The sequence below is a fragment of the Cervus canadensis genome, chromosome 1 (genome assembly GCF_019320065.1).
Source record: "Cervus canadensis isolate Bull #8, Minnesota chromosome 1, ASM1932006v1, whole genome shotgun sequence".
Classification (NCBI taxonomy): domain Eukaryota; kingdom Metazoa; phylum Chordata; class Mammalia; order Artiodactyla; family Cervidae; genus Cervus; species Cervus canadensis.
Genome location: NC_057386.1, coordinates 123,245,963 through 123,259,126, shown reverse-complemented (window position 1 = coordinate 123,259,126; position 13,164 = coordinate 123,245,963). Strand labels below are relative to the sequence as shown.

Genomic DNA, 13,164 nt, shown 5'->3' with positions numbered 1-13,164 from the left:
GGGCAAGAAAGGCGTTCGGGAAGGGGGAGGAAAGACCTGCATTGCCCCATGGGGATTGGAGCTCCAATGCCAGGGGTCATGCCACTGTGGAGAGAGGGTTTGAGATAGAATTAAATCAGGGGCGGCAAATGCAGTGCCCACTGGGGCTGGACAGGCACCCAAGCCAGCTGGATCAGAGAGTGCAGTCAGGAAGAGGGGAGGGTCTGGGTCACACTGGAGAACCCAGGCCTCATCTAAAGAGGCTGCCGCTGCTGAGCCTCAGTCAGGCGCTGCCCAGTACGGCCAGTCCCTTCCACTCTCCTCAAGAAATCAGAAATCTGGAGTTCTGTGAGAAATCCTTATTTATCATGCATGTACCTGTTGACTTTGTTGTTCATCCTTGTCCCCCTCACTTCCAGGCAGGACCTCAGGGTGGGTGAGCTCATGGAAGGATGGCCCCACCTAGGTCCTGGAGTGACCTCAGTGTGTTAGGGGCTCATACCCCGGGTTCTGGCACTGACCACCCCCTCCACTGACCTGGGTCCCCAGAGCTTCATGGACTCCCAGAGAATCATGTCATCTGCCCTCCCCACCCCAGCCACTCCACAGCCCTCCCACCCGCTTGAAGCCCTTTCTAGGAGCAGGAAACTCACTCACTGTCGCCAGTTCCGAGAGGAAAATCTTTGCGCACTACCCCAAGCCTCATTCTGCCTTCTGGGCTCTGCAGAAGGGGAGAGAGTCCCCCCTCCCTGGGGGCGGAGGACCTCACCCTGGCGCTCTAATCTTTCTCAGCGTTAAAGGCCACGCAGACAGAGCTGTTGGAACTGCGGCGGAAGTACGACGAGGAGGCGGCGTCCAAGTAAGTGGCCGCCTTGCCGGGGGGTGCCTCCTCCCTCTGAGCCTCCAGACGTGCCTCCCCTCTGTGACTCTCCTCCCTCTGACTCTGCCGGGGGCACTCGTTTCACACCCTGTGCTCCACACTCGCACAGGCCCACAGCTGTTCACCAGTCACTCGTGGGGCCGTCCACGCAGCACCAACTCTAAAGGACATTCTGGGTTCCCGGCACAGCCCACTCGACTCTTCCGAGGCTTCTTGTCCCATCCTCCCGGGGCTGTCCCCACTCCCCAGCTTCACAATCCAACCCCCAGGGCCAAGTGTCATCTTCAGTTATTCTGGACTCAACGTTTCTTTGGGCTCTAAGACATCACTTAATCCTCAAACACAAATAGTTAGCACCTACTGTTTACCCACTGCTATGCTGGGTCCTTGGAGGAAACATCAGACCATGGCCCTGTCCTCAGTCAAGGAGAAGAGACAGACACTAGCAGAGGTACAGGAATAAATTCTTCCATGTGCAGACACTGCTGAGTCCTTACTGTATGCCTGACACTGCTGGGGGCACATAGTAAATGCTATGAAGGGAAAAACCGGGAGAGCAGCAAGAGAGAATGACAGGGAGAGGTGGGTCCTGTTATCCAGGGTAGTCAGGGAGGACTTCCCGGAGGAGATGACCTTCAGAGCGAGACCTCAAAAACGAGAAGGCGATGGCCACATGAAGAAAGCTGGGAAAGGTACTCTGGGTAGTGGGAACAGCGTGTGCAAAAGAAGGCCTTGAAGCAGAACATGCATGCAGCACAAGTGTGACTTTTAGTCACCACATGTTCCCCGCAGACCACCCCCTACCCCTCACTAGAGAGAGGGGCAACCGAGGTGGACAAGGCCTGTCCTGATCCTCTAGGCCCTGCCAACCCAGAGGTGTGGGGAGGCAGCGAAATCAATGAGGGGAGTTGAGGGAGGCCTCCTAGGAGAACACTGCAGCTGGGCTTACAGCCCAGGACCTGGGGACTTCCCTGGCAGTCCAGCGGTTAAGACTTCGCCTCTCAGTGCAGAGTTGTGGGTTCAATCCCTGGTCAGGGAGCTAAGATTCCACATGGCCCACAGTCAAAAAACAACAACATAAAACAGAAGCAGCGTTGTAACAAATTCAACAAAGATTTTAAAAACGGTCCACATCAGAAAAAGTCTTAAACAGAAATAAAGCTCAAGCCCTGTCCTCTTGAGGAAGGCCTCAACAGAACTAAAGGCTGGAGGTGTAGTTCGGTGGCAGCATCAGAGGGTGGACCCCCGGTTGGGGGTGAGGGGTCAGGCTGCCTAGAAGGGGCCCAGTGCTAAGGCCCCATTTTCATTTCCCCGCAGCCTGACCTCTTCAGTAGGAAGGATGGAAGGCAGCCTCCTCACAGCCTCCATCGCAAGACCGTTGGGTTGGCAGGGGCTGGGGAGTTTCAGGAAGGGCAGGGACCCTGGTGCCTGCCAGAATCCCTTCCTCAGGGCCTCATCTTTCTGTCTCAGGGCAGATGAAGTCGGCCTGATCATGACCAACCTGGAGAAAGCTAATCAGGTGAGGAGATGTTTGCCGGGGCTCACTGACCCAGGGTGGTGGGAATCTTGGGCTGGGTGGAGGGGAGGGAGCTGAGCGCAGTCAGTATTCATTGAACTACATGCCATGCTGAGCGCTGAGGCTAGGAGATGTCAGAGGGACCTGGCCCCTGAGTTCCCGGACAGACAGAATGCTCAGAAATAGAGTGATGCAGGTAGCAGTCGTTGAGGAAGGGATACCTGACCCAGACTCAGGACAGGGAAGACGTCCCAGGGAAAGGGTCATTGAGCTGAGACCTGATGAGTAACTGGAGCCTGCAGAGGGATGGATTCCAAGCACAAGATGGCCCTGCTAAAGGCCGAGAAGCAGCCTGCAGAGCACAAGTGCCCTGCCCCGTGAGAGAAAGGCAGAGCAGGGACCAGGGGTCCAGGCCCGCCCCCATGCTAAGCTGGGACGTGGGTCTCTCCCAACCGGACTGAGTGAGGAGCCACGTTCCACAGAGCCCGGGGCAGTGACGAGGGACAGGCGGGGGGCTGCTTCCCTCCCTCTGTCCCCACCTGGGGGTCTCCGCCAGCCTCCGCACTCAATCACCGGCCGAGCGCTGGGTGGACCCCAACCTTCCCTGGGACTCCCGCATCCTCATCCCAGCCTGGGTCCCTGTAAGTCCTTCAGGTTCTCTGAGTCTCAGTTTTCGCATTTATAAGTGGGGTTCCCGCATCCTTCCTCCCTCTGGCTTCAGATGTGTTGCCATCTGTGGGGCAGAGTTGGGCGGGACTTTGAAAGGAGGTAGGACGCGGCCGTGAGGGTTGAGTCTAGAGTCCTGCGGGCCCACCACACCTCTTCCCCAGTGCCCTGCAACGCCAGCAGCCTGGGCCGTGGCCGGGAGGGGTCAGCAGTGCGACAGGGCAGGCGGTCATCTCCCTGGGGGTGGTGGAAGGAGGCCTCCTAGGAGGGCCTTTTGAGGTGGGTTCTAAAGCCCAGGCGCTGCCCTCCCGAGGAATGGAAGAGGGCACAGCAGAGGCAAAGGTCCGGATGCGGGGCTGTGGGGGCCCAAGGACCGGGTGCTTCCTCCTAGGGGAAAGTTGGGAAAGAGTAACATTTTTTGGGTTCATTTTTTAAGTAGGTAATCCATTTACTTAGTTCAAAACTGAAAAAGCTCCATAAGGGCATAGTCGGGAAACTCCTCCCCTCCCTCAACTCCCCCCAGTCCCCCTCCCCTCTGCAGCCTCAGTTACCGTGTCTGGGGTCTCCTCCCAGAGAGGCATGCACAAGCCCATGAAGCCCATGAATATCTACTCTTACCCCTTTTTAAACAGAAACAGTAGTTACCAAGTGCACCCTTCTGAACCTTGCCTTTTCTGTGTATGGATCTTAGAGCTCTTTTCGGATCCGTGTGTAAGGCAGGTCCTTCGTTTTCACAGCTGTGTCAACGTTACCGTCATCAACTAACCCAGGGGAAGGCAAACTGCCCGTCAAGGACCTGAGAGTATATTTTCAGCCTTGCAAGTCGCTGTCAAAACTGTCCAAAACTTTGCCACGGTAGAGTGACAGCATAGACAATATGGAAGTGAATGGGCGTGACTGTGTTCCAATAAAGCTTTATTTACATAAACAGGCAGCAGGCTGCATTTTGCTGACCTCTGATCTAACTCATACCCTTTTGGTGGTATTTCCAGTATTTTAACCATCATCCTTAATACTGCAGGGAATACCTTGTACAGATATCGTTTCATACATACCCAAGCCACTACACAGGGCAAGTTCCTAGAAGTGGAACTGTTGCGTGAAAGAGCCGGGTGCTTATAATTTGGCAGATGTGGCCAGACTGCCTTCTATGGGTTGTACCAGTTTACACCCCCTTCAGCAAGATGAGATGGCCTGTTTTCTCATAGTCTCGTCAGCACCATGTGGTATCAAACTTTTGGATTTCTGCCAAACAGGCTTAAGAAGAGAGATCTTAGGGTAGTCTGAATAGGAAGCATTTTTGATAATGTTTCTTTTTTCTGAGTATAAAACAAAATCTGCTCATTATAAAGTATTGAGAAAAAAGGACATGTCACCGTATTAGTCTTTAATATCTATATTTATTAATACTATCTTAAATATGAGCAAGAGGATTCTGGAGCAGGTTATTATTACTTGCATAGTAAAAACGATGCCGGTTTTCCCCAGCTGTTCCCCTGGGGTGATGAGCCGAGAACCAGATATCCTGCATGTACCGGCGTTTGTGCTGTAGGCGAGGAACACCCCCAAATATGAATTCGGGTGGTTGTATAGGAGAGGGACCTTCTGAGAAAGGGAGAGAAATCTGCTCTCAAGTTATCTTGATGAACAGAAGGGCGAGGATCCTGGGTTTCTAGCATTTGGAATGTAAATACTTCTCTCCAGGGGAAGATGAGACTAGTAACTTTAAATTCATCTTTACAACCCGGAGGCTGTCTTCATGGTCTGGATCTCGTGCCCCCTTGAAATGTCAACAGGCATCTCCCAGGAGGTGGATCTTTGGGGTTCTCACTAGCTCGTCAGTCATGTGTTGATATTTACAAGGCTTGTCTTTTAGCCCAGACCTCAGGTCTCAGTCCCACATACTCAGAAAGCCCTGTGTGGAAACAAAAATGTTTTCTCTACGACCCCACACACACCCAAATCCTTTCCCCAAACAAAGCTGACTCCTAACTCGAACTGTTTTTGAAACAAGGCAGGATACCATAAACAAACAAATCATTTTAAAGATAAATCAACAAAACATGTGCATAAATGTGTGTGCGTCTCTGTGCACATACAGTGGGCACAACATAATGATTGCTGCGATCAGTGTATAAGTTAAACTTAACCACTTGACCTGCATCACCAGCTGGGGGTCACAACACAGCTGCAGCTCTTTTCATTTTAATAACAGTTCAAGATTCCATCCACCCTGTTGTTGTTAGTAAAGGAATCTAGTTACTGACATATTTGTATGGGTCAGGCATCAAGGTGGGATACCTAATGAATTGTATTTTACCACATCACTTACGTGCAGAACAGACTTATGAAGTAGTTGCGCGTATCATCCCCATTTTGCAGACAGGGAAACTGAGCCCAGGGACATGAAATTTCTTACCCAAGGTCACACAACCAGAAAGAGACAAAATACAGGTGTCTTTCCAGGCCCCAAGTCCACATTGTTAACTTTTGAAAGCCTCCTTCCAGGCTTTTTTCTTATAAATTTTTGAAGAGTTAAGATTCAGTTTGGGCTGATTCATGTCAATGTATGACAAAAACCACTACAATATAAAAAAAATTAAAAAAAAAAAAGATTCAGTTTGGTCAGCTGTGGCATTCTGATTTTAGATATATTTCAGTGCTCCTCTACAGTAGTTGTATTTCATGGCCTCCATTTCACAAACGGAAAACTGAGACCCAGAGAGGGGAAGTAACCTGCCCAGGGACCTGCAACAGCTTGTGGGCTTTGGAGCCAACCTCTGCAGACAACCTATGGCACAGGAGCTGGGGACAGGGGACAGGCCTTTTGACTAGCCAAGCCTGAAGTTTACTTGGCAGACAGAAGTGGCCTGGAAACATGCGAAAACTTGCCAGACTCATCAAGACAGCACCTCCCTTCCCGCCCTAGTGGAGTGGGAACGTTCTAGCTCCTGGAGTCCCAAACACGCCAGGGGAAGCCAGTGCCAACTCAGGGGCCCAGGACTCAGAAAGTAGGACCCCAGGTCCTCAGACCTGCCTTCCAGCTGCTGTCTGAGACAGTGCAGGGGAGCGGAGGGGGGCCAGGTTGGGATCCAGTGTGGCCCCCCTCACCTCTTAACCATACCTGCCCCATTTCCCTCCCCAGCGAGCCGAGGCTGCCCAACGGGAGGTGGAAAGTCTTCGGGAACAACTCGCCTCCGTCAACAGCTCCATCCGCCTGGCCTGCTGCTCTCCTCAGGGACCCAGTGGGGTAAGGATGGTGGCGGAGCCAGAGGGAAAAGTTGGGAAAGGCCACGTTTGTGGTTTTGAATATGTGGGTGACATTTTGTGGGTGGACCGTGTGCATCTTCATGAAATTGTGCACATGAACGGGTCTGGGTCTTTTTGTGCATGCAGTGGGCATAACATCTTTATTGCCAAAAAGTCAATGTGTAGTTAAATATAATTATCAGTGCCATGACTTGCTTCGCCTGCTGAGGGTCAGACACAGCCACAGCTCTTTTCACTTCTCAAGCTCAAGCTTCATATAGTTTGAGTCCATATCCTTTGGAGTTCAGTCAGGTCAGAGAGGATCATTCTCATGCTAGAGGCCCAGCGGCAGCAGGGTAGGAGGTTGAGTTTGGGCGGTAGAGCAGCGGTGCAGTTTTGATGGCTGCCACCAGGTGTCGCTGTTGACCCCTGTTCTTGACCGGCTTGGTGGATGTGTGGGGCCACATACCAAGATATGAGGTGGACACTCATAGGGTGATTCTGCGAGGTCTCCCAACCAGCCACGTGTTACAAAGAATCAGGCTATAGTCATCAACCCTGAGATTCCTTTGTTAAGCCAGTTAGGGCATCTTTATCATTCCTTTGGTTAGTGCCTCTTTAAGGTCCTGGGGACATCTCCTGCCAAAGGATTTTAATCAGCACCACCCCAACCTATGCTTCTGTCATATAATGAGTCTTCATTGTTCCTCTCCCAGAAAGCCTGACTTCATTGTGGAAATTGGTCCTCCTCCTTTCCAGATTCCTGCTTATCAAGGAATGAGATCCATGTTGTTGTTGTTGTTCAGTCACCAAATTGTGTCTGACTCTTTGTGACCCCAATGGACTGCAGCCCCCCAGACTTCCCTGTCCCTCACCATCTCCCAGAGTTTGCCCAGGCTCATGTTCACAGAATCGGTGATGCCATCCAACCATCTCATCCTCTGTCGTCCCCTTCTCCTGCCCTCAATTTTTCCCAGCATCGGGGACTTTTCCAATGAGCTGGCTCTTCACATCAGGTGGCCAAAGTATTGGAGCTTCAGCTTCAATCCTTCCAATGAGTATTCAGGGTTGATTTCCTTTAGGATTGACTGGTTTGATCTCCTTGAAGTCCAAGGAACTCTCGAGAGTCTTCTCCAGCACCACATTTCAAAAGCATCAATTCTTTGGCATTCAACCTTCCTTATGGTCCAGCTCATGTGATTCATGATTGCTTCCATAATAACAGGTCTGCTCCAGGGTGATTTGCAGTCTCCATCCATGAACCTGAAGAGGCCACAGAATTTTCATTTCACCTGACACCCTGTTACACAGGCCTGTGTGTCTGTATCTTTCTATTTAAGTATTTGAATGAGTCTCTCTGAACATGTGTTACTGTGTGTGTGTGTGTGTGTCTGTGACCTCTAGGCAAATTACTGTATCTTTGATCTAATTGTGCCTAGTTTCCTCATCCGTACAAATAAGATCTGCCTTATAGGGTTATTGAGAGGATTACATGGCGTTTGGTTTATAATCTATGCTCAGTAAACATTTAATGTGATATTATCAGTAGTGTGTTTGGGGTATGTCCAGGGTGTTTTTGCCCATGTGAGCACGTGGTGTCTGAGCACATACATGTCTCTGTGTGTGATGATGACGTGTCTCCTGTATATCTCTGTGTGTGTGCTTGTCCACATGAGCACCCCGCCGGTACATGTGACTGTGTGCTGTGTACGTAGGGGTGTCCACCTGTCCCCATGTCCCAGGAGGCAGTGTGTGTGTTATCAGCGTGCTTGATGTCTGCACGACCCAGAGAGTGAACTCCAGAGAGACTGAGAGCGAGAGGGAGCTCATGAGGACGCCTCAGAGAGAATTTGCCAATGGCTCTTAATTAACCCCCGTGGAACCCAGCAAATGCCTGTGCTAATCAACCACGGGAAACTTTGCTGGTTTGGGGGGGTGAGCTTTTCTGAGCACAACAGTGGCGCTCGATGCTAATTAATTTAATGTGTTAATGGCATCCGCTTCCTGTTTTAATTGGCATTTATCTCCATGGAAGAATAGCTGGGGTTGGTAGTGGTCGGTTGTTGTTTTTTTTTCCTTTGTAATGCTGCTTAGATTCGTTTGTAACTGAGCTCAAGGACAGCCTGACTTCAGGTCCTCTCAAACAGAAACCTCTTTATCTTCATCCAGGGCCATTTCCTAAAACCTAGAGAAGCCATGGGGCTTGGCGCTGGTGGCAAATTAGGGTGAGGAAGGAACCACCCTAATGTGACTCGTGGGTGCAAGGTCTCAGGTCTAATCCTGTGGGTCCCCTGGGATGGGAACGTCTGCCCGCTTGGGTGGGACCTGGGCCTGATTTAGAAACCCAAACCTTTGTCTGTGCTGTTCTATGGCCAGGAACACCCTATCACTACCAATTCCTCATCCAACTGACTACTTCTATTTTTTGTTCCTTCTTAACAAATGTTTTATTGAAGTATAACATCCATAAGGGAAAATGTGCACAAGTGTACAGCATTTGGAATTTTTCAAAGTGAACACACCCCTTAACCAGCATCCAGATCAACATTTCAGCACCTGGAAGCCTCCTCGTGCCCCCATCCAGGTGCCACACCCCTGGGGGAGCCCCTCGCCAGACTTCTAACAGCACACATGGGTTTTGCCTGTTTTGAAACCTGATACATGTATTTTTTTCTTAGGAAATCTTTCTGTTTTAATTTTTTAATTATGAAAGTATGATAACATTGACAGGAGACTTGGAAAATACAGAACAAAGTTCATATAGCTCCACTATATATTACAGTTTTTTTAAGTAGATAAATTAAGATTTTTAGTTAGAGTTTCAATATCAAACTCTCAAACATTGATAGAATGAAAGTGAAAAGTAGAAGCATACAGTAGACCTGAAAAGCACTGTGAACCAATACAACATACTTAAGATTTATACACTTTTCACATAACAGCAGGATACAAATTCTATTCAAGTTCCTATAGACTATAAACCAAGAGACACAGGAACATATCCAGGGACATAAAGTGCAAAAATTTCATCATCTAAAGGTATTGAAATCATACAGAGTCTGTTCTCTTATCACTGTGGCATTATGTTAGAAATCAATATCAAAAGGTATTTGAAAATAACCCTCATATTTTCAAGTGCAATGTGACATTTACCAAGAGAGATCTTTGACTTAGCCATTGAAAGCCTCAGGAAAGTTAAAAGACAGAAAAAAACACAGAAGGTGATGGCAGAGAAGAAAGCATTTAAATGAGAAATGGATATCAAAATGAGAAATTAATATCAAAGATTTTTTAAAAGCTCCATGTATTTAGAAATTAAATGTCCACTTTTAAATGATGGGTGTTGATACCTGATCTTAACAGAATCACACACACACTTCAGTATCTGGCTTCTTTGGGTCCATGTATCCATGCTGTGTTACCAGTGGGGTGGATTATTCATTTCTGTCGCTGTCGAGTATTCCATTGTCTGAGTATTCCACAAGCTGTCCATCCATTTTCTGGGGGTTTCCGGTTAGGTGCTCTTACAGAGAGGGCTGCTGTGAACACACGTGTCTCTGCCTTGGTGCACAAGTCCCTGCGTTTCTCCTGCATATATTCCAGTGACTGAAAGCACCAAGACTTAGGGCACCGTATGTTCACCTTTAGTAGATTTGTTGTTGTTCAGTCGCCCAGTCGTGTCTGACTCTTTGCGACTCCTAGTGCTGCAGCACGCCAGGCCTCCCTGTCGCTCACCGGCTCCCGAAGTTTGCCCAAGTTCATGTCCATTGCTTCGGTGATGCCATCCAGCTATCTCATCCTCTGATGCCCTCTTCTCCTTCTGTCCTCAATCTTCCCCAGCATCAGGGACTTTGTCAGTGAGTCAGCTGTTTGCTTCAGATGACCAAAATACTGGAGTTTCAGCTTCAGCATCAGTCCTGCCAACGAATATTCAGGGTAGATTTCCCTTAGGATGGACTGGTTTGATCTCCTTGCAGTCCAGGGAACTCTCAGGAGCCTTCTCCAGCACCACAGTTCGAAGGCATCAATTCTTCGGTGCTCGGCCTTCTTTACGGTCCAGCTCTCACAACTGTACGTGCCCACTGGGAGGACCATAGCCTTCACTATACAGACCTTTGTCAGGGCAGTGATGTCTCTGCTTTTCAACACACTATCTAGGTTTGTCATAGCTTTCCTGCCAAGAAGCAAACGTCTTCTGGTTGCATGGCTGCAGTCACCATCCGCAGTGATTTTAGAGCCCAAGAAGAGGAAATCTGTCACTACTTGCACCCTTTCCCCTTCTATTTGCCATGAAGTAATGGGGCCAGATACCATGATCTTAGTTGTTTTAATATTCAGTTTTAAGCTGGCTCTTTCACTCTCCTCCTTCACCCTAAACAAGAGGCTTAATTCCTCTTTGCTTTCTGTCATTAGAGTGATATCATCTGCATATATGAGGTTGTTGATGTTTCTCCCATCTATCTGGATTCCAGCTTGTAACTCATCCAGCCTGACATTTCTCATGATCTGCTCAGCATATAGATTAAACAAACAGAGTGACAGCAGATAGCCCTGTCATACTCCTTTCGATCTTGAACCAATCAGTTGTTCCATACAGGGTTCTAACTGTTGCTTCTTGACCCGCATACAGGTTTCTCAGGAGACAGGTAAGGTAATCTGGTATTCCCATCTCTCTAAGAGCTTTCCATATTTTATTGAGCCACATAGTCAACGGTTTTGGCATAGTTGATGAAACAGAGGTGGATGTTTCTCTGAAATTCCTTAGCTTTCTCTGTGATCCAGTGTATGTTGGCAATTTGATCTCTGGTTCCTCTTCCTTTTTGAAACCCAGCTTGGACATCTGGAAGTTCTTGGTTCACATAATGTTGAATCCTAGCATGCCAGATCTTAAGCATGACCTTACTAGCATGGGAGATGAGTGCAGTTGTCCAATGGTTAGCACATTCTTTATTGCTACCCTTCTTGGGAATTGGGATGAGGATTGACCTTTTCCAGTCCTGTGGCCACTGCTGGGTCTTCCAGATTTGCTGACATACTGAATGCAACACCTTGATGGATGTTTGGTAGATGCTGCCAAGCAGTCTTCCAAATCACTAACTTGTTCTTGAACTTCATTGCTGCTTAGACATACCTTCCCCCAAAGCACTTTCTCTGAGCAGTCCTTCTCCCTCCAGATTTCATTTCAAGAAGAGAGGGAAAGACATACAGGCATGTGGGACCAGCTGAGCAAAGGCTCAGAAGTGGGAAGGGCCTGATTTGGGGTAGGGGAGTACTGAATCACTCTGGGGGAGCACCCTGCCCCACCCCTCCTGGCCCCTCCAAGCCCCTCTTTGTGCCCAGGATAAGGTGAACTTCGCGCTGTGCTCGGGCCCTCGGCTGGAGGCTGCCCTGGCCTCCAAGGACCGGGAGATCCTGCGGCTGCTGAAGGATGTGCAGCATCTCCAGAGCTCCCTGCAGGAGCTGGAGGAGACCTCCGCCCACCAGATCGCAGACCTGGAGCGGCAGCTCACCGCCAAGTCCGAGGCCATCGAGGTAGGTCTTGCTGGAGGAGACGGGCAGACAGGAGATGGGGAGGGCGTCCCCTCGGCAGAAGGACATGGACCAGCCTCCCCCATCTTTGTTTGTTCTTCTAGAAGCTAGAAGAGAAGCTCCAGGCACAGTCTGACTATGAAGAAATTAAAACAGAGCTGAGGTATTGTGTCGGGTGGGGCCCCACACACTGCCAGACCCTCTTCCCTGGCAGGAGGCTGCCTGGGAAGATTGCCAAGGGCCCTCAGCAAAGCTCATCGTCTTCCTCCCTCCCACCAGATCCCACTTTGTGGTACCCTGTCTCCTGTCCACTGGCACCCTGGCTATCATACCCAGTCCTTTGTCATCAAGAGCTGCCTGTGGGGAAACAGCCTTGGTGCTGTTGCAGGGCGGGGGTGCAGCAGGAAGAGGCGTGAAAGTGAAAGTTAGTCACTCAGTCGTGTCCAACTCTTCGAAACCCCATGGACAATATAGGCCACCAGGCTCCTCTGTCCATGGGATTCTCCAAGCAAGAATACTAGAGTGGGTTGCCATCTCCTTCTCCAGGGGATCTTCCCGACCCAGGGATGGAACCCAGGTCTCCTGCATTGCAGGCGGATTTTTTACCAGCTGAGCCCCTGTGGGGCAGGGGGTGATGTCTTAATCAGACCAGCTCAAGCTGCACCCCTCCAGGTGGAGCAGACCAGTTCACAAGCCGCTGCTTCAGGCCTGTTGTCCACTGAGTCCCATGTTGTGTGAGACCCAGGGGTGGGGTGGGTGCTGTCCAGGAAGAGGAGCAGGTGGTGTGCCTCTCACGAGGCCTCTCCCCCGGCCTGGGGACCCAGCTGGCCTCACACTCTCCCTCCACTTTCTCCGGCAGCATCCTGAAAGCCATGAAGCTGGCCTCCAACACCTGCAGCCTCCCCCAGGTGAGGGTGCCCACCACCGTCCCTACGGGGCAGGCTGCCCCAAAGAGCGCTGCACCAGCCATGCCCTCTCAGCCCTGCTTCTTGTCTCCTCAGGGCATGGCCAAGCCCGAAGACTCACTGCTCCTGGCAAAGGAGGCCTTCTTCCCTGCGCAGAAATTCCTTCTGGAAAAGCCCGGTCTTTTGGCCAGCCCTGGTAGGGGAAGCGGGATGCTCTCGGGGCTGAGGGGCTGGGGTGGGAGCTGCCCGTGGGTCTCTGGCCTCCTCCATGCCCTCAGACCACTGTCTTTAACATAAAGGGCAGGAAGATGATGCGTAAAAGGCGGGTACGTTGATTGAGCACCCGCTGCATGCCTGGGGCTGAGCTGGTGGCCATCCACAGCTAAGCCAGCGGGCGACTATCCCCTAAGGTGGGACACATGGAGACGCCCAGCTCACTC

The 13,164-nt window shown here is 50.4% G+C and overlaps 1 protein-coding gene across 3 annotated transcripts in view; it reads left to right on the top strand.

The window, feature by feature from the left end:
- CUX2 (cut like homeobox 2) overlaps positions 1–13,164 on the top strand; it is a 268,803-nt gene that overhangs the window by 235,243 nt on the left and 20,396 nt on the right. For 2 of the 3 annotated variants that reach the window (XM_043440674.1, XM_043440692.1), the window contains 7 exons: positions 772–838; positions 2,330–2,378; positions 6,187–6,291; positions 11,631–11,822; positions 11,924–11,982; positions 12,679–12,727; positions 12,800–12,920. In XM_043440674.1, coding sequence (XP_043296609.1) covers positions 772–838; positions 2,330–2,378; positions 6,187–6,291; positions 11,631–11,822; positions 11,924–11,982; positions 12,679–12,727; positions 12,800–12,920 — 642 coding nt within the window. The remainder of the gene's footprint in view (positions 1–771; positions 839–2,329; positions 2,379–6,186; positions 6,292–11,630; positions 11,823–11,923; positions 11,983–12,678; positions 12,728–12,799; positions 12,921–13,164) is intronic. The other variant, XM_043440683.1, reaches the window with a different exon arrangement.